General features: G+C 48.1%; 1 protein-coding gene across 3 annotated transcripts; it reads right to left on the bottom strand.

Annotated features, from left to right (window-relative positions):
- Positions 1 to 173: 173 nt before the first annotated feature.
- On the bottom strand, positions 174 to 5,120 carry LOC133817679 (diacylglycerol kinase 5-like). 3 transcript variants are annotated; one of them, XM_062250259.1, is made up of 13 exons: positions 4,959 to 5,120; positions 4,324 to 4,551; positions 4,120 to 4,242; positions 3,873 to 4,001; positions 3,456 to 3,541; positions 3,227 to 3,350; positions 2,878 to 2,926; positions 2,532 to 2,614; positions 2,194 to 2,261; positions 2,008 to 2,082; positions 1,156 to 1,243; positions 922 to 1,038; positions 174 to 714 (listed from the first exon to the last, which is right to left on the bottom strand). In XM_062250259.1, the coding sequence occupies exons 2-13, from the start codon at positions 4,537 to 4,539 to the stop codon at positions 388 to 390; spliced, it is 1,485 nt and encodes a 494-aa protein (XP_062106243.1). In that variant the 5' UTR covers positions 4,540 to 4,551; positions 4,959 to 5,120; the 3' UTR covers positions 174 to 387. The 3 variants fall into 3 exon arrangements, with proteins under 3 accessions (XP_062106243.1, XP_062106242.1, XP_062106244.1); XM_062250258.1 differs by lacking the exon at positions 4,959 to 5,120 and adding an exon at positions 4,864 to 4,881; XM_062250260.1 differs by lacking the exon at positions 4,959 to 5,120 and adding an exon at positions 4,670 to 4,800.
- Between the last annotated feature and the right edge of the window lie 16,033 nt (positions 5,121 to 21,153).

The raw sequence follows: 21,153 nt of genomic DNA, 5'->3' as shown, positions 1-21,153 counted from the left end.
GCTCTCTCTTCCCTCCCATTACCGTATTGTTCAATTTTTTTCCTCATTAGCGGGCTAATCCCGTTTGTAGTTAGTTAACAAGGCTCATCCACCAAACTATAATGAGTTCTGTGTCAAAATACATTACCAAAAAAGCTTTATAAACGTATTTGATAAATGTTTCAACACAGGAGTTAAGTAATCAACAAAATAATTAATTATATTATGATAAATACAGAGGGTGAATGACACCTTTCGTACATTTTTTCCATTCTCATGTTCTCGATCATAAGAGTGATAATATATATTTCCCTCCAAAAAAGGAAAAAAAAAAAGCATATTCTTAAATTACAGGACAAACGGTGTTTGTTAAGGGAAGATAAATAGCTCGATATTTCATCAACTGGCTTAACTAAGGTGAGAGATATCAACTCCATCTGGGATCTTAAATGTGTCTGCTGCACCAAACTTCCTATACTCTTCCCCTGTTACAGAGTCATCTCCGTTACTGTCGTCTTCTTCGTCAGCTCCGTGATTTGAAGGTGTTGAAGGATCACTTAAACTTCTAGACTTACAATCCTGTGTAGCAAGCATGTTTACCTGGCCAAGGTGGGAGATTTCTACAACAACGGTATTGTCGTTAACAGGGAGGGGTTGCTTCCATGGTTCCCCGTCAATCCTCATAAAAGTGTGATCAGCACCACCCTTGTGAAACTCAAAGCGGATTCGATGAGCCTATAACCATAAAAAGAATTAATGGAAAAGCTTGTTAGCATGATAAACAACACCGAATGTCCACTCTGAAACTGTGCCAAAAAAAGCCACCATGCATACAAGTTTTGAACTGAGTTTGAAAACTATTATTCCCAATATGGCATATTGATTCGTTCGTCAATTGTTCGTGTATGGTACGAAAAACTAGCATCATATTTCATTTATTACCTGAGCAAGACGAGTTCCATGCCCTTTTGGAGCAAGCAAAACAAGTCCATGCCAAGCATCTCTAAAACCAACGACCTCAATAAGGCCATCATCTACATATGGGGCAGTCAAGTCTCTCTGTAAAATTAAAATACATAAAGGCATTCATCAGATTGAATATTTACTCCGAAGATCAGGTTAGCTACTCGTAAAGAAGAAATGAAAAATTAAAAAAGATGATATGTTTGGACCAACATCTCGAAGTTTCTTGCTGTTAGGTGTCCCCCAAGGATTTAATCCGCCGGAAAAGCTAGGCAAATTGAGGCACACAATTGACCTAATACTGTAATGAGAATAGAGCGTCAGTCAAAGAATGACGGGGCAATAGTAGTTAAAAGAGTTTTGCTATACATCCCATTGAAACTTTTAAACAATCTGAATTCATATTGGCTCTTCAAAATTTTATTTATTTTTTTTAAAAGAAAGTTTATTAAAAACGCTAAAAAATTCTGTCAGCCATTCAAAACAACTCAACTTGTCTTAAAAGTTCAATCGTGCTGAAAAAGATTTCTGCAGTTAAAAAATGAAAAGAACTACACAAGTTACATGGGACATGACATTTCAAATTAGCGGTGAAGAAATATAATAACATCCTTAAAATAATTACAAAAGCAATAAAAAAAACTTAAAACTAGATTATAGTAAAGGGGAGAACACAACATACAAAGATTTAGAAGAGCACAATGTAGAAAAAGTGTACCTATATTGTCCTATATCGTTCATTCTGACATTGTATTAATAAGTTTCAAAAAGCTATTTGAACTCTAATATGATGCACTAGATAACAACTAACAAGACTCACTTTGAATTGGTCACTGACAAAGCAACTTCTTAAGATGAAGACTTTAAAGTCATTATTTATAACAAGAGGAAACATGCATGGAGTAATTATTGAAAGATGGGTGGGCAAGACAAGAAAAATCTCAAACTGACACCTGATAATAGAAAATTTAATATGGTGCACTAGTAGTTAATTACAATATCAAGCACAAAACTTGGAATATCATAAATCAATTCAATTATGAGTAAAATGTGCAGAAAAATTACCTCTGAGGAATGGTAAGCTCTTCCCATCTACCTTGTCTTTTCATTATGCTCACCTTTGCTAATTGGGCAATGTTCCTGCATTAAAAAAGTTCATTTCTATAAACAATAATTTATGTGGTATGCATGAGAATGTAAAGGGGAATAAACCATGGCAATCCTGGTTATGTTGGAAATCTAAATACTCACCGGGAAGAGTGATGGAAAAGAGAAGCGAAAAGCCAGCCTTGACTGCCCACAATCTTTGCATAAGTACTCTGTTTTGGGGGTTAAAAGGACTTAGTAAGTAGAACACAGAACTTTTCAAGCATGCTTTAGACTTCGTGAATTAGCAATATGAGAAAGTGCTAAAAATTACAGAAATAGAAATAAGCTCCAACTACTTCCTCTAAAACACCAGAAAAAAAAAAGCACTAGCTAAGATCATATTTTACACATTTCTATGACAAAGCTAATTAATATTCAGCAAAAATTGTGGATAAATTTTATCATTACATATTACTTTGAAATCAGTGTACCAGAAGTACCTGATTAATTAACTGATTCTTAAACTTCTCAGGATGCAACTTCCGCTCAGAATGAAATGCATATGATACTTGAGCATCCATTCCTGTAGACAAGAGATAAGAAAGACTATCCATTTATATAGGATACAAGCAAATGGTGATTAACACAAACTTAGCACTTTACATTTAAGCTAAAGAACCCGTGAGTAATAAAATAATTTAGAACAAATTAAAACATTGGAATTACCAATTGGTATGTTTCATTTGAGATTTAAAAATCAAACCATAGTTAAATATTAAAATGTCTCTTAAAGTCATATTGCTTAGAAGAATGAAAATCTAATAACATTCAAGTCAGCATTCTTACCCATGCTGAAGTAGTTCCAAAATCCACCACGAAATGTGTGGTAACCCTCCTGACAAGCAGTTCAAAGCTTTCATGCATAAGAAACTGAAGTATCCAGCTCAAGGACTATAAGAGGGATTCAAACTAGCCAGATATTTAGACGTAAATTTTCCAAATTATACTTTATTACTTAGAAACAGATTAAAAATAAACTAGAGCCCTCAGGTAATTGAAACAATAAGAGTCAAACATATGATATCCTTGATATGATTTAAGTGTAATAGCAAATTTCTTTTTTATATGAGCAAGCACGCTATAAGATGATTCTATATATATAGCAAGAAATATAATCTACAATTGGCATATTCACCTTGTTTAGCTCATCTGTATCAGAGACACGTTGAAATGCATGTAGAGAATGTGGTAGTTCAAGAGGAGCAATAGGGTCACATGGACCTTCTTTTGGAGCCCGCATCCTCATTATAATATGCCAGCTATTCACAATCAAATAGGGAACAACAATTAGTACCTACAACCGAGAACGACAGAAGATTTCATAGAAAAAAAAAAGTGCTAAAGAAAGTAACAACTGCTCTGACCTGTCGATTTTCATTTCCTTAGCATCCATTACTTGACGCAAAAATGACTTTACCGCATTTTCATCTGTCCCAGGATTTTTCTTCCCCTGTAGCACCAATTAATATGGCTACTGATTAAACTGAAGTTCATAACACGGTAAATGAAAATAGTTTCTGTATTCAGTAGCTTAAATAAAGTATGAATTTTTTTTTTCAGTAAATGTGAATATCAACACTTTTTCAGGGGTTTTAACATTAAAAGATTCAGCTCAACATCAAACATATCATCAAGAAGTGGCTTATGAGTCAAAACAAGATGAAAGGATATGCCACAACGATATATATATATATATGTATATATATCTGAATCGGTAAAGAAAGCTTTAACAGGTATAATGAACAAGTAGAAGTGATTTGAAATGTTCATGTTCTTCCTACCCAGCCAAATGCAAATGGAAGATTGTTTCCTGTTCCTAAGGGCACTGTTGCAATTGCTGGTGGATGAGATAACTTGAGATCAGAAACAACTCCAAGAAGCCACCCTGCGGTTCCATCACCACCTGCAACCTGAAGAGAGCAAAATACATGTCAACTCTCCAATTACAAATTTAAAAAGAGTCATCATATTCTATATAATATTATATCATCATTAAGGGTAAGACTAAAATTTTTAAAAAAAACTCACAATTAATCTCAAGTTCTCCTGGATATGAGTGGCAAACTTATCTCCTTCCCTCTGCAACTTTGCAAGATTAACATAAATTCGGCGCAAAATCTTATCCGGACCTTCTTCCCCCAAATCAAAAACCTGAAGAAAATTAGCATCTTCCAAATCAGCATCACACACACACACAAACACAATTTATATATAAAGGGTATATAAATATACCTGGTTTTCGTTGAGAAGAGACCTATAGGTCACAAGAAGATCACCACCAAGTTGGCCTCCACTTTTGGAGTTGATGAAAATGATGACCGGACACTTGGGTTCATCTTCAGGAGAAATATGATCCTTTGGTTCATTGGGTAATAGTATGTAATTTGGAATCTTAAACTCCTTCAAGAAGTTGGTATCGGTATCGGAATCGGTATTAGAATCTGCCATTAGATTCTTCGCCTACAAAGGTAAAAAGGTATTAGAATCTGCCATTAGAATCGGTATTAGAATCTATTTTGACATTTAATTTGAGGAAATTGATTATTAATCAAATTATATTTAATCAACACATAAGAACCTTATTAGAACATCAAAATAGTTGACTTTCAGAGCTACACAAATAAAAGCTTTGACTTTTAAAAACATGGCGTTGGTATTATCAAAACACACACACACAAAAAAACAATCCAATAACCTTCTCTTTCTTCAAGTATTTTACCTTTTCAAGAAGAAATAACAAATAAAGAAATGTAAACTCAGATTGCCATTTACCATTTTTCTTGAGCATTTTCCCACCAACCAAACAATAAGATAAGAAAGAGACCACCACAAATCACAATCATGAATAACACGTGAATTCAAATTACCTCGATTACAAATGCAGCTGGGAAAAAAACGTGTGATCTTCAGAGAGCTAGAAATCTAGAGAGAGAATAAAAGTGTGGACAAACACGAATTTTCAGATCCATATATATATATATATATATAAAGAGTGAAAGAGGGTATAAATCGGAAGGCGTTTAGAGGGGGAGGCGTTGGCTGTTCATCTATTTACGAAACCCAAACCCATGTTAGAAAATTGATGACGTGGCTGATTTATTTAAATCATTTTTATATAATTTTTTTTTTGTCTGTGTGTGCTTCGGTGGCTACAAAGATTAAATATTCAATTTTTGGTACAAAAGAGTGCTCTGCCCTGGTATTATGACTGAAGAGAAATAAAAAAACAATTGTATTAGTTGTTGGTTTTGTTTTGGTAGTCCCAAGCACGTGTTTGTTTATCTTCTTTCATTACTTCAATTTGAAATTTTTAACAATGGAAAAAATGGATTACAACACCCACTATCCTTCTTTTTTTTTTTCTTTTCTTGATTAGAATAGATGGAGCCCACCCCACAGTTTTAAGATGTGATTTGTAAATAATAAACATAAGTACTTAGTAATGCAATTTGAAATTCCACATCCTACGTCAGATCACACCAGGCAGGGTTTTGGAGGGAAGGGCCATTTGTAATTGATGTAAGTGGACTTTTTTTGTTTATATATTATTTGTGTTCAATCATTTTCAGGGACGACGGCCAAAGAGATATATATATATTTATAGGAAAATTCTTATGTCCGGTTTAATTTTAAGTCCTATTATTAGTGGGTTGTGTTCTCGATCCGTGAATAATTTTTAGTGTGATTTTTCTATGATCGTGTATATTGTAGTTTTTTAAAGTATCTTGTAAATTTTCAGAAAATTCTGAATAGTTTACAGTACCGAAAACTACGTTTAAACATATTGTTGCACGCATTACTAATTTTTTTTATGCCCGTGGAAAAAAACATGTTTGAATCTAGTTTTTGATACTGTAAACTATTCGGAATTTTCTGAAAATTTACAGAATGCTCTAAATAACTACAATATACACTGCATAAAAAAATCGCGCCGAAAACTATTCACGAGTCGAGAAACACTGAGAGTCCTACTAGTAAAGTTTAAAGTGAAGCCTCTATAAAAGAATTATCACATATATCTATATATAGATATCTATAATATTATTCATATTGGTTTAGGTTATGCTAACTTATATATAACCAAACCATGTTTAAGGAGAGAAGAAGTAGTAGATCAGAATGGCAACAATTTGGTGTGTCTTGTGTCTTACCATTTGGAACGTTAGTCAGCAGTATCTTCAGCCAATGGTTTATGTAAAAATGCAAATGACGATTGTCAAAAACATTATCCCTTTGCTTTTCCGGGAAAACTAGGTTGACATGTATGTAGTTTCAAATCTTTTATGACTTTTTAAAATTATTAATTTAGACTTTTATCGGGAACTAGAACTATTACACCTTAACTATTTTATTTGGTTGTTTCAATGTCGGTTTAGGCCTCTCTTACTTAATAAATACCATACTACTTGTTGTCTCCATTTTCACTGAGTTTCACGTGGCACATTTTAAGATGAATTAAGATTTCACGTAAGATGATTAAGGTCATGTGTGGCTAAGCTTCTGTAAGCTCTTTTTTAACTTCTAGAATTAAAAAAAAAAAGAGTAATAATATGTGCGCCCAAATATTATACACGGTGACGTGTCACTGCTTTTTAAAACAGTAGTTCTAATTTTAATAAATGTGATTAGCTAGACTAAACTAACACATTACTGTATGTAATGTTTGAGTGTATATCTTGGATGCACATATCATTACTCTAAAAAAAATCATTTTTGAAGTGTTTGGAGAAAAATTATTTTAGAAGTCCTTTTGAGAGAAGCTGAGAGACCCTAGCTTCTCCCAACATGATTTTTAAGAAGTTATTTTCTAAATTAAAATAATTTTTATAATTCATAATTTACTCATAAAAAATCTTTTTTTTATCAATATCCAAATACTTTGAAAATAACTTTTCTTTAAAAAAAATATTTATGTAATAGTTCTCCAAACATAAAAAATAAGCCACAACTTTAATTTATCTTATACTTTTAGTTATAAGCAAAATTAAAAGTTTAGCCAAACATGGGCTAAGTCTCCCGGAGCCTACTCTGGGCTCCACGGGAGATAAACCCATCCTTTTACCACAATTCACCGTCACCATAGGAGTATGTCCTCCTAGAAGCATCATTTCCTGATGACCATGTTCCAGAATGATGCTCCAAGTCTCAATACAAGACCGTCTCCTCCCTTCACTTCCTCTCGAGGTCTGCAAGGACCTTCCTCCGAATATGGAGAATGATAGTCAGGAGTCAAACACAATGGCCTTGGACAACAAGCAACTTTCTGACATGTGAAAATGTGCAGCTACATAGATTGTGGTGTCGATCATGTACAAGCGACAAACATGATGTCTCACGACGCCGCCTGACATGTGAAAATGTGCAGCTACCCTTGTGGCACTATCAGGAGCGTGTTTTCCAATAAAGTAGTGCTTGGAATTCCTTGTGTTAACCGAGATTTTCGGCAACTATCTTAAGGAAGGATGTTTACTGATAATAATAATGAAAATGGAAGATTGACACAGGATTTTTACGTGGTTGGGGCGTTAACTAGCCTTAGTCCACGAGTCTGTATATAAGTCTGTATTAGAGCTAGGATAAGCTTTTACAATGGAGTTGTTTCACTGTATTTGAGCAGAGTTTTTGCCTTCTCTCTCTTTCTACGTTGCATTACAACTCATATTTATAGGTCGAGGGGGACATCAGGTTTGGGCCGGGCCCGACCCGGACCCATCTGGGGAATGTATACAAGGGGCCTTCCTAGTGGAGGCCCACGCTAAAAAGATATACAGTACACCAAACCCGAACCAGCTCAGGCCCAAGTAGTTGCCCTGAGGCGCAAGCATTCTCCCGACAAAACGACACTTTGGCTCTGACCACTCCGAATCACGAGGCCGATTCAGGGGACAAGACCGGTCAGAATACTTGGCTGCGCAGTCCTGACACGCCAGCAGATAATCCCAAGGTGACCCTTTCTGCAGGTGAAAAGTGGGGGGACAATGCCCACGCGAAATGAGGCGGTTTCAGTGTCCTGGACGCCTGACCCGTAGCCTGGGGATGAAACGGCCCAGGTTCGTTTACCTTTGGCCCGCTTCGTTTACTTCGGGCCCGGACCATTCCGGGCCCGGGACAGGGACGCGATGGCCGCGATGGTCCGGGGCACTCCGGACAGTGCCGGGACCGTTCAAGCTGAACATGAACCCGGAGGAACGTCCCGGACCCTTCTACACAGGCCTAGTCCGTAGTCCTCGGACCAGGCCCAAATACCGAACCGGTCCCTCTGACCGCGGGCCGGGGCGAGGGCCCAAAACTCTGACAGGAAAATGGGGATAACATTTACCCCCCAAGCCTTCACCCGGGCTAGCCGGGGGGAGGGTTGCACCACCCTCGCGGTTCTTGCCGAGTTGCCTCCCCAATTTCTGCCAGGGCCAGGAGGCTCGCGGGAAGGCCGTGGCTGGGGCAGGTTACCCAGCCCGGACCATTTGATGTACCCCGGGGACGTTTACCCTTGGCCTGCTTCAAGACTAGCGACACACGTGTCGCCACGTGACTGTTGCAAGGGCCTCGAAGAGTCGCCTAGGCCTCCCAAAGTCTGCTAGGCCTGGGTTAGGGTGTCAGCGCACGTCACGAGGCGTCCCATCCGCACGGGGAGAGTCATCATTAATTTCCTTGGAATGGGGTGGACCGTAGGATGGGGCGTCCTTTGACATCCACCACTCCTGGACCGTCGGATTGGAGGTGCTGAGGATCCAGACCAAAAAAGAGCTCATAAATGTCCTCTGCACGATCCTCGGCCGTTGGATGAAGAGGCACCTGACCGTTGGATCGGGGGCCAGGATTTGGGGGCTGATATAAAGACTCGGACTACAAACATTCGGCACTTTTCCACTTCCGACCCAGCTTAAGAAAAAGAAAAACCAGAACGCTCGCCAGAGCTTTGCATGTCCAACTTCGCCGACGAAATACTTCGCCGTTTACTAGTTCTGCGTCACCGCCTGTTTCCCAGGGCCTCAAACTTCGTTCTGCAACCTGACAGCGCTTCTCGGGTTCGCCCCGCCGACAAACTGCTGCACCGGCTGTGCCACTTCAGGAACGAGGTCCTGCCGTCCTTGCGATCAGACAACCGCCAGCTTCAGCCGTCGACACCACACAGTAAGTATCTTCTGATTCTATTGTCAACTAGAGCTGTAAATACGGGCCGGGCTTTTGAGCACGGCACGAAACCGGCACGAGCCCGGGAGGCACGAGCACGACACGGCACGAAAAAATATGGGCTTGGGCCAGGCACGGCACGAAAAAATATGGGCTCGGGCCAGGCACGGCACGACACGGGCTTAGCACGGCACGGCACGACAAGCCCGAAGGCACGACACGAAAGCACGAACAAACTAGCCCGAAAGCACGACACGATAAAAAACCCGATATTTTGGCATTAATAATCATAATAAATTTTTATTTGTCAATAATTAATAAATTAAAATGATAATATATGTCTTATTTTTTTCAATGTTTATATTTTTATAATTATATTAATTTATTTTAAGATTTGTTAGATAAATTTTTAGCATTTATTAGTAGGTATTAAAATTCTAATAATTATCTTTGATATAATTTTGTGTAAAATATTGTTAAAAAGTATATAAAAATATCTAAAATTATAATTTAAACAAAGAAATGTATTTGGTTTGGTGGTAAGTCCATTGATGGTGAAAGAGGAGGTGGAGGGTTCAATTCTCCATCCTCACATATTTTGGCAAAAAAAAAAGTGGGCCTAAAAGTGGGCCCAAATTTGGGCCCGAATATAGAAAGTGGGCCTAAAAGTGGGCCCGAATATAGAAAGTGGGCCGGCCCGAATAAGGAAAGTGGGCCGGCCCGACACGGCACGAGCACGGCACGACATGGGCCAGGCCCATGGGCCGTGCTGGGCCTACTCTTTCAAAAATGGGCCGGCACGAGCACGGCACGAATTGAATATGGGCCGGGCCCAGCCCGGCCCGAATTTACCGGAGGCACGAAAAATGTGGGCCGGGCGGCCCACATTTACAGCTCTATTGTCAACTTTGTGAATCTAGGCTTTCTAGACGCATGCACCTAGGCTCCGTGCTTTAGAATTTGCTAGGAAGGCTGCCCAGGTGGGCGGCACCGCTTCGGACGATCCCTGGACAAGGGATGGACCGTAGTAGCCTTTCCTCCCGATCAGGGTCCCGGGGCTTTTTGGGGTCCCGGGCCTGATCCGTCGGGACTCCGAGCAGTCCTTAGGACACTCCCTGTACCTCAACCGACTCTTTTGGGTTTAGGTACTGACTGCTTGGTCTTTCTTTCTTTGTTCCCAGATCGTCAATCATGGCCACGGGCGTCACACTTCACTCCGACGAGGAGGTTAATAGGGCTCCTGTAGTCATTCCCGGCTCCACGACGCCCAAAGGCAACAGGTGGGAGATGGACGTAACGCCCAACCTGTTCCGGAACTACCGGATGATGCAGCTCCTGGAGACGGGGCTGGGCATCGAATCGACTCCGGGCCTATTCCACAATCGTATGGCCAGGTTAGAGGAGCGGGCGCATACGTCCGTGGATGGATTCGGGGCCTGGAGTGCCGGCCACATCAGCGCGGGAGCTACGCTCCCGCTTCATGATTATTTCGTGCGGTTCCTTACGTACGTGGGGATCGCACTGTTCCAACTACTGCCACAGGCATATCGCCTGCTTGCCGGGTGGAAGGTGTTTTGTGTCGCGAGAGAGATCGCGGAGCCTACCCCGGCGGAAATCCTGTACTTCTACAAGCTGGTGCCGCAGGTCAGCGCCAAAGACAAGAGCCTGGACGGCTTTTACAGGCTGCAGCCGCGGAGTGGCTATCCGGCTCCTACCAGCACCTGGAAGCACCCCCCGGATGTCAGGCATTACTGGTTTATGACATCCGGGTTCCTTATTGACAAGAATCCCACGCTGTTGCTAGACTTCCAGCGAGTGGGTAAGTATTTCCCCGGACCCTCTATTTCACTCCTCTTTCGCTTTCCATCTCTCATCGTATCTTCCGGGTCGCAGGTCCCTTCATGCAAACCCCCCTCACCGCCTCCCTCCTGGAAAGGAGGAGGTTCTACGCCAAGCTGACCGCGGAGGAGCTGGACGTAGGGGGCTATGTCAACGACAAAAACCTCCGGCTAGTAGGGTTACTCGCGGCCACCCAGACCATTGTTGCCCCTAGCCTCCGGGGCATCCCGTTTGAGAAGAACGCCGAGGCCCGGGAGCGGCTAGCCCTTGACCACATCGCTGAGGTGGTGAGAGCGGCGCGGGCCACCGCAGCCCAGCGTAAGAAGAATCTGCTTCCGGTGGAAGAGGCCACCTCGGAAGAGCTGGAAGAGCTTTTCGAAGATGCCCTACCAAACGTTGGGACTCCCGAGGCTAGTGTATCGGGGCGAGGTAACTCCCCTTTAGTCTTAATTTATGCCCCTCAAGTTGGGGACTTAGCTAGGGATAGGCTAGAGCCGCCGGGCCCCGCGTTTGGGGCTGATGGGGAGATGAGGCCTTCATCTCCCATCCCTGTAGGATCAGAAACCCTAATGTTCCTGTCCGGGTTCCTCCAGTACGGGGGGTTTCTAATCCCGGACGACGTAGGAGACCGGATACACTTGTTTGCTTTAAGGGAATTGAGTCTCGCCCGGGGCCTAGACGAGGGTTTGTCCCGGGCTATACTTTCTCCTTTCTGTTGTGCTTTCCCGTTCGGCTTATCATACTAACTTCGTTTTCCTGTATTTTTGCAGAGGATTCCAACATGTCTGACCCGGCTAGCGAGATGAGGAGGCTCATCAAGGAAAGGTCAACCTTGAGGGCGGCCAGGAGGTCGAATGTCGTGGCCGGCGCGGAGCTCCCCCCAACCAGTGAAAAACCCGGGACAACGCCCGGCCCAGGCGAGGAACTGGCCGTGGTACCATTCCGGGCTGTGGAGCTGGCCGCAGACGGTCTCCCGGACCAGCCCCCGGTAATTGATTTGGAAGCAGGCGAAGCCGCAAGCCAGAGCTCTGGGAAGAGAGGCCCCGGAGATGATGCCCGGGAGGGCAGACTCGGGAAGAGGCCTCGGACGACGTTGTCAGAGACGGCCGAGGAGTCACACGGGGAGAGTAGGCTAACCGCGAAGGAGATCCCTTCTCCACCCGTCCTTCCCTTCCGCCCAACCCTTCTCGAGGAGGGGGAGTCCGCTCTGCGGGACGAGCAGTCCCGGCTGGTCAACCGGACCTGGGAGAGCGGCCGATGCTGGAGAGACGATGCTTACAAGGCCCTGACGATCCATCGTCAGGCCGAGTTTTCGGATCGTCCCGCCGAGTTCAGCGCTCCTCAGCCGATCGTGGATCGGCTAGCTGCTGAGATGGGCTTCCACCCTAAGCTGGGCCAGGACATTGCCCCCATGGCCGCTGATCTGCTCAATCAGGTCGGGAGCACTATGTCTAACCTCCAGCTGAAGAGGTACGCCACGATAGCCAATCCGGACGGGCTGTTCATCTCTCAGGCTCTCCGCCACCAGGCTACCGCGGTAATTTTCAACTCATGTCCTTTAGTCATTCGTTGGTGGTGACTTCTTTTTCTAACTTTCGTTTGCTCTAGGTTGCCTTGTTATCTCAAAGGAGTGCCGATTTGATGGCCGAGCTTGCCCTCAAGATGGAGACGGCCAAGCTGGAAATAAAGACGGCCGTGAACCAGAGGGAGGCCGTCAAGGAAAATCTCAGCAAGGAGACGGCTCGCCTCCAAGAAGAGTTGGCCCGCGCGAAGGCGGAGCGCGAGGAAATTAGCCGTGCCAAGACCGGGGTGGAAGAGGAGTTGTCCCGGACGACAAAGGTTGCTGACGAAAGGGCGACTCTCTTGGAGACGGCTGCGGCACAGTCCATCCTGGACAAGGAGGAGATCAGGATCCTGAAAGCCCGTGTCCTTGAGCTGGGTGACTCCCTTCTTCAGGAGAAGGCGGCACACGAAACCACCCGTCGGGAGAAGGAGGAGGCCGACAACTTAGTGGATGTCACCTTTAACGAGGCCATTTATATGGCCTGGTGCAAGGACAAGAACATGAACCTCCTGATCTTCCCCGATCCCGACTCGAAGCGTGCCGAGTACGAGGCCAAGGAGAGGGAGGATGCGGACCTCCGGGCGGACGCACTGTAGGTCCTTGTCTCGGCCTTGTGTTATTTGTTAATGTGTTTAACTTGTAATTAAATTTTAAACACTGCTTTTTCCTTTGGTTTTCAAGAGATTTTTCCTTTCACCGTTCAATAAGTTGTAGTCGCGACTAACTGATTGCGGGGGGTTTTGTCCTGGTTCCAACGGCCGGGACTGGACTCCACGACTAGCCTCCGCGCTGCTCGGGGCACTTGGGTCTTTGTTTGCCCCGGAGCCCCTAGGGTCGGTCGGATGCTTTTGCACTCCGAACCCGAAGACCAGTTTCTTCGGGTCGGACGCTGTTCGCCCGGGGCGGGACATGCCCTGGTCCGATCCTTTTAATTCTATACCCCTGGACATCATTCGTCCGGGGTGGGACCAGCCTTGGGTTCGGTCCTCTTTTATTTATACACCCGGACGTCGTTCGTCCGGGGTGGGACCGGCCTTGGGCTCGGTCCTCTTATTTTTACTCCCGGACATCGTTCGTCCGGGGTGGGACCGGCCTTTGGCTCGGTCCTCTTTTATTTATACCCCCGGACGTCGTTCGTCCGGGGTGGGACCGGCCTTTGGCTCGGTCCTCTTTTATTTATACCCCCGGATGTCGTTCGTCCGGGGTGGGACCGGCCTTGGGCTCGGTCCTCTTATTTTAACTCCCGGACATCGTTCGTCCGGGGTGGGACCGGCCTTTGGCTCGGTCCTCTTTTATTTATACCCCCGGACGTCGTTTGTCCGGGGTGGGACCGGCCTTTGTCTCGGTCCTCTTTTATTTATACCCCCGGACGTCGTTCGTCCGGGGTGGGACCGGCCTTTGGCTCGGTCCTCTTTTATTTATACCCCCGGACGTCGTTCGTCCGGGGTGGGACCGGCCTTTGGCTCGGTCCTCTTTTATTTATACCCCCGGACGTCGTTCGTCCGGGGTGGGACCGGCCTTTGGCTCGGTCCTCTTATTTTTACTCCCGAACATCGTTCGTCCGGGGTGGGACCGGCCTTTGGCTCGGTCCTCTTTTATTTATACCCCCGGACGTCGTTCGTCCGGGGTGGGACCGGCCTTTGGCTCGGTCCTCTTTTATTTATACCCCCGGACGTCGTTCGTCCGGGGTGGGACCGGCCTTTGGCTCGGTCCTCTTTTATTTATACCCTCGGACGTCGTTCGTCCGGGGTGGGACCGGCCTTTGGCTCAGTTCCCTTTATTTTTATACTCGCGGACATCGTTCGTCCGGGGTGGGACCGGCCTTGGGCTCGGTCCCCTTTTTTATTTTTGCGCCTGGGATGACACCCCCCGCAAGTGAGCGGAGACTGGTCTGGGGTCACTTGAGATAATAGCCCTGAGGCACACATTTTCATGGAAATAATAGCCCTTTATGACGTTTTGCACACGTCATTTTCATTGTTCGAAAAAAGGGAATTAGCCCTGAGGCGTACATGTTACAGCGTAAACATTAAACTGGGACGAGCCCTTGGGCTACTGGTAGTATTTACGGAGGTGTTCTGCGTTCCAGGCTCGCGGAACCTCGGAACCATCGAGCCGCTTCAAGCGGTATGTTCCGGGGCAGATCTCTTGCTGGATCTCATACGGCCCTTCCCAATTGGGGCCTAGAACCCCTACCCCCGGATCCTGAGTGGCAGGGAAGACCCTCCGCAGGACCAGATCGCCGGTTTCGAACTTACGGCTCTTGACTCTGGGGTTGAAGTGCCGAGCGATCTTGCCCTGGTACATCTTTAACTGTACTTGCGACTCTTCCCGGATCTCCTCGATAAGGTCCAGAGATTCTTGGAGTAAGGCGTGGTTCTGGGTGGGATCATACGTGTCGCGACGATGGGACGGGATGGTCGTTTCAATTGGGATGACGGCTTCGCATCCGTACGTCATTGAGTATGGGGTATGCCCGGTTGACGTCCGTTCGGTTGTCCGGTAGGCCCACAACACGCGGGGGAGCTCTTCGGGCCACTTACTCTTACAGGCCCGAGGGATCTTCGCGTACCTCTGTTGGGGGGGCCCGAGGGATCTTCGCGTACCTCTGGCATTGCTCACACTTGCGGACGTAGTCTATGCAGTCTCTTTTCATGGTGGGCCAGAAGTATCCTTGGCGCAGAATCTTCTTGGACAAACTGGGTCCGGCTGTGTGATCTCCGCAAAAGCCTTCGTGGACCTCATGCATGATGGCGCCCAGCTCAGTCCCGGACACGCACCTGAGGTAAGGCATAGATAGTCCCCGGCGATAAAGTTTCCCATCCATCATGACGTATCGGTGGGCCTGGTACAGGAGCTTCCTGGCCGCGGCTCGCTCGTTCGGAACCTCCCCAGTGGACAGGTAGCGGATCAGCGGCCCCATCCATGAATTGGAGTGATCGACGGCATGGACGGTCAGAGTCCCGATGCTTGGGACGGGGAGATGGTTGACGGGGACCAGCCCGGCCAACTCGGCCTCTGCGTCGGTTGCTAGCTTCGCTAATGTGTCCGCGAAGACGTTCTTCTCCCGGGGTATCTGGCGGATGGAATGCGCCGCGAACGCTTGGAGCATCTCCCTCATTTGGGTTACGTATGCCGCCATTCGCTCTCCCTTGGTCTGATACTCCCCCGAAATCTGTCTGACTACCAGTTGAGAATCGCTGTATATTTCGAGGTTCGCTGCCCCTACTTCTCAAGCCAGACGCAAGCCGGCTATGATGGCCTCATGCTCCGCCTCGTTGTTCGACGCTTTGAATTGGAAACGGAGGGCGTTTTGTAGTTGGTGCCCCTGCGGGGATACCAGGATGATCCCGGCGCCGGCCCCGTTCTCGTTCGATGCTCCGTCCACGAAGACTTTCCAAACGGGAGAAGTGCAGGCCGCGGGGGTAATCTCTTCTGGGGCTATCCCGGAACATTCGACGATGAAGTCGGCCAGGGCCTGTCCCTTAATGGACACCCGGGGTACGTAAGATATATCAAATTGGCTCAGCTCCATGGCCCATTTCAGGAGTCTCCCCGACGCCTCAGGTTTCTGCAACACCTGCCGCAGGGGGTGGTTGGTTAAGACCTTTATCGTGTGGGCCTGGAAGTAAGGTCGAAGCTTCCGGGATGTCGTCAGCAGGCAGAAAGTCAGCTTTTCGATTAGTGGGTATCTAGATTCGGCGTCTAGTAATCGCTTGCTCACGTAGTACACCGGTAGTTGAGTCATTTCCTCTTCGCGCACCAACGCGGCGCTGATGGCGTGCTCGGTTACGGCCAGGTATAAGTACAAAGGTTCTCCTTCGACTGGCTTCGCCAGGATGGGGGCCTTGGCCAAGTGCTCTTTCAGCTTCTGGAAGGCTTCTTCGCACTCGGTTGACCATTCGAACCGCTGGTTTCCCCGGAGGACGTTGAAAAAAGGGACGCACTTGTCCGTGGCCTTGGAGACAAAACGGCTCAGGGCGGCCACTCATCCTGTCAGGCTTTGAACGTCCTTGTGCTTCCGGGGAGAGGCCATGCTGATCAGGGCCTTGATCTTCTCGGGGTTGGATTCAATTCCTCGGGAACTCACTATAAAGCCCAGGAACTTCCCGGATGCGACGCCGAAGGTGCACTTCTTAGGGTTCAGCTTCATCCCGTACTTCCGGATAACCGCGAAAGCCTCCGCCAAATCGTTCGAATGTTCCCGCGACGTCTTGGACTTGACCAGCATATCGTCGATGTATACTTCCATGCTTCGCCCCAGCTGGGCCCTAAACATTCGATTGACGAGCCTCTGGTAAGTTGCTCCGGCATTCTTGAGTCCGAAAGGCATGACGACATAGCAGTAGATGCCCTTGTCAGTTTGGAAACTGGTGTGCTCCTGATCTTCCACGTGCATGGAGATCTGGTTGTAGCCCGAGTAGGCGTCCATGAAACTCAAGGTCTCGTAACCGGACGTAGCATCCACCATTTGGTCTATCCGGGGGAGCGGGAAACAGTCCTTCGGACACGCTTTGTTGAGGTCCGTGAAGTCGATGCAGGTCCTCCAGGTCCCGTTAGGCTTCGGCACCAAGACCGGGTTGGCCAGCCATACGGGGTACACGGCTTCGCGGATGAAGTTAATGGAAGACAGCTTCTCTACCTCCAGTTTGAGGGCCTCGGCCCTTTCCATCCCCAGAGGTCTGCGCTTCTGGCGGACCGGGGTCGCGTTTGGGTCAATACTCAACGCGTGGCATATGACATTGCGGTCGATCCCGGTCATATCGGAGTGGGACCATGCCAGAAGATCCTGGTTTTCCTTGACTTGAGCGATAATGGCGGCCCGAATGTCTTCCGGCAGGCTCTTTCCCACTTGGATGACCCTGGCAAGGTCAGACTCGCTGATGCATACCTCTTCTATTTCGTCCATTGGCTCAAGGGCGTGCTCCTCTCCCAACCGTGGGTCCAGATCGTCCTCATCCCGGACCATATAAACGGGACGGGCAGAGATATGGTAACACTTCCGCGCGCTTTTCTGGTCTCCGCGGACCGTCCCAACCTCTCCGTTGCTGCACGGGAACTTCATGCATAGATGGCGGATGGAGGTGATGGCCCCGAACTCGACCAGGGCGGGCCGGCCAAAGATGACGTTGTAAGCGGTCGGGCAATCCACCACCACAAAGGTGCAGAACTTAAACGACTGCTGCAACGCGTCCCCCAGAGTTACAGGCAGCTGGACCTTTCCCATGGGGAGGAGCGCCTCTCCGTTGAAGCCGTAGATTTGGGTCGGGCACGACGCCATATCAGCCTCCGTCAGGCCGATGGCGGCAAAGGCGGATTTGAACAATAAGTTGACGGAGCTTCCGTCATCTACCAACACTCGGGACACCATCTTGTTGGCAATTTGAGCATCTATGACCAGTGGGTCGTGGTGCGGGAAATGGACGTTACGGGCGTCGTCTTCAGTGAACGTGATGGGGAGGTTCATCAATTTGGGGCGCTGAGCAGGGGCCTGGACGAGGGCGCAAACTTCTTGGTCATGGTCCAGCTCGCTCAGATAGCGCTTTTGATCATTCTTCGAAGGTCCTCCTAGGTGGGGTCCGCCTGATATGGTCGACACGTGCCCGTCCACTCGAGGGGGCGCTGCCCCGGAAGGATAGGGCATTCCAGGACCGGGGGCCTGCGTGACGACGGCCCCCTGAGGGGCCTGGGCCGGGAGCCCCGGGGCATACCCCCCCTGGGGTGGGAATGCACGAGTCGTTGCCGACGCCGCAAACTGCGCGGGGTTTGCTGTCATGCCCGGGACGCTTATGGGCATCCTTACCCACTGATGGAGGTGGCCCAACTTGATGAGGTTTTCAATTTCATCTTTGAGCTGCCGACACTCGTCGGTGGTGTGGCCCACATCTTTGTGATAGGCGCACCGTTTGCTGGTGTCTCTGGGATTCCTCCCCCCCTAAACATGGGGCTAGGTTTCCGGTAGTGGACCGCTCTTTCTGTAGCCAGGTAGATGTTTTCCCGGGTATCCACCAAGTTAGTGTATTCTGAATACTGGGGCTCATAGCCCCTCTTCCCTTTTTTGGCCAACTCTGGCCGGTTCTGGCCTTTGCCGGCCCGCTTACCCCGGGAGGGATTCACGCTCGCCTCGGTTACTCCGGTCTGTGATTGTTGGGCCACGACGGGGGCCATACTGTGCCCTGCTGGCGCGACGCCATACCCGGAGAAATGCGTTGATTGGGCCGGGGCGTATCCCGAAGCGGCAGGACCGTACACCGTAGGCGTGTAACAAACGCCGGGCGCGACAACCGCCCCCGGGACAATGGGGGGCGTTGCGTAGGACTGTGCGGGGAAATGTCCCGCACCTCCTGGAATCGTCTGAGGGACTGGATGAGGAGCCGAGGGCCATCCAAAGGCCTGGATCTGAGCCTCCTCCCAGTTGATGAATCCTTGGGCCCTCCTAATAAACTCTTCTAGAGTGGCGGCTTTATTGCGCTGCATGTCGTCCCAGAGCGGGGACCCGCCCCGGATTCCAGACTGTAGTGCCACCAGGCGCTGTCCGTCATCGACCTTTGTCTTGGAGGCTTCTTCAGTGAAGCGCTGGATGTAGGCCCTCAATGTTTCCGCGGGCATTTGCTTAATATTGGCGAGGGCACTGATTTGCATGTCCATCCTCATGGCGGCCACGAATTGCTTTCGGAAAGTCGACTGTAGCCCGGACCATGTTTGAATGGAACCCGGTTTAAGCCTTTTCCACCACTCTTCGGCGGGACCGCCCAATGTGATGGAGAAGCAGAGGCACTTGCCGTCGTCGCTGACATGAGCCACGGTCATGAGTCGGTTGTACCGGGACAGATGATCCCTAGGATCCGTGCTTCCAGTGTAGGCGGCAAGACTTGGCATCTTGAACCCCTTGGGCAATACGGCGTCCAGGATATGTCTTGCACACGGTTCCTTGTCCTCTTCGTCAGAGTCAGTGTCCGCGCCTTCCTGCTTGCGGACCAAGCGGTCGGTGACCTTTTTTAATGCTGCCATTTGCTCCATGAGCTGCCTGACCGCGCTGTCCTCCAGGGGGATTCTCTCGTTCCGCCTGTCGTTTATGTCGTTCCTAAGGTCGCCATTTCGAGGAAGGATTTTTTGCTTGCGGGCCCGCTCTTTCCGGGCATTTAGTCCGTCACGCAGATCTACCCGGGAAGTGTCGTCCCTGGAGCTGAGAGCGTTACGATCCTCGCGGCGGGATCGTTCCCGATGGTTCTTGTTGACCGAGGCACTCGGGTGTAAAGACTTTTCCCTCCCGTTCGCCCTTGGGGCGGGCCGGGGCTGACCGTCCTGCGGCCGTACCCCCTGCGGATCGAAAGGGTGGCCTCGTCCTGGGACAGGGCGCACCTTCTCTTTCCTGGGTAACGGCCGTGAACGTGCCCCGGCTTTATTGACGGCACACATGATGTCTCACGACGCCGCCTGACATGTGAAAATGTGCAGCTACCCTTGTGGCACTGTCAGGAGCGTGTTTTCCAATAAAGTAGTGCTTGGAATTCCTTGTGTTAACCGAGATTTTCGGCAACTATCTTAAGGAAGGATGTTTACTGATAATAATAATGAAAATGGAAGATTGACACAGGATTTTTACGTGGTTGGGGCGTTAACTAGCCTTAGTCCACGAGTCTGTATATAAGTCTGTATTAGAGCTAGGATAAGCTTTTACAATGGAGTTGTTTCACTGTATTTGAGCAGAGTTTTTGCCTTCTCTCTCTTTCTACGTTGCATTACAACTCATATTTATAGGTCGAGGGGGACATCAGGTTTGGGCCGGGCCCGACCCGGACCCATCTGGGGAATGTATACAAGGGGCCTTCCTAGTGGAGGCCCACACTAAAAAGATATACAGTACACCAAACCCGAACCAGCTCAGGCCCAAGTAGTTGCCCTGAGGCGCAAGCATTCTCCCGACAAAACGGCACTTTGGCTCTGACCACTCCGAATCACGAGGCCGATTCAAGGGACAAGACCGGTCAGAATACTTGGCTGCGCAGTCCTGACACGCCAGCAGATAATCCCAAGGTGACCCTTTCTGCAGGTGAAAAGTGGGGGGACAATGCCCACGCGAAATGAGGCGGTTTCAGTGTCCTGGACGCCTGACCCGTAGCCTGGGGATAAAACGGCCCAGGTTCGTTTACCTTTGGCCCGCTTCGTTTACTTCGGGCCCGGACCATTCCGGGCCCGGGACAGGGACGCGATGGCCGCTATGGTCCGGGGCACTCTGGACAGTGCCGGGACCGTTCAAGCTGAACATGAACCCGGAGGAACGTCCCGGACCCTTCTACACAGGCCCAGTTCGTAGTCCTCGGACCAGGCCCAAATACCGAACCGGTCCCTCTGACCGCGGGCCGGGGCGAGGGCCCAAAACTCTGATAGGACAATGGGGATAACACCTTGTATTGAGTCCACTAAGATACGCAGGAGCCCACCAACTCATTTATTGGTAGAATGTCATTTACTTTGTATTTAAACCCTCATTAAGAGAAAATACATATAATTAACTCACAGCTTTA

Source organism: Humulus lupulus, chromosome 2 (genome assembly GCF_963169125.1).
Source record: "Humulus lupulus chromosome 2, drHumLupu1.1, whole genome shotgun sequence".
NCBI lineage: Eukaryota > Viridiplantae > Streptophyta > Magnoliopsida > Rosales > Cannabaceae > Humulus > Humulus lupulus.
The sequence above is the reverse complement of the archived record's forward strand: the minus strand, read 5'-3'. Positions and strand labels throughout refer to the sequence as shown.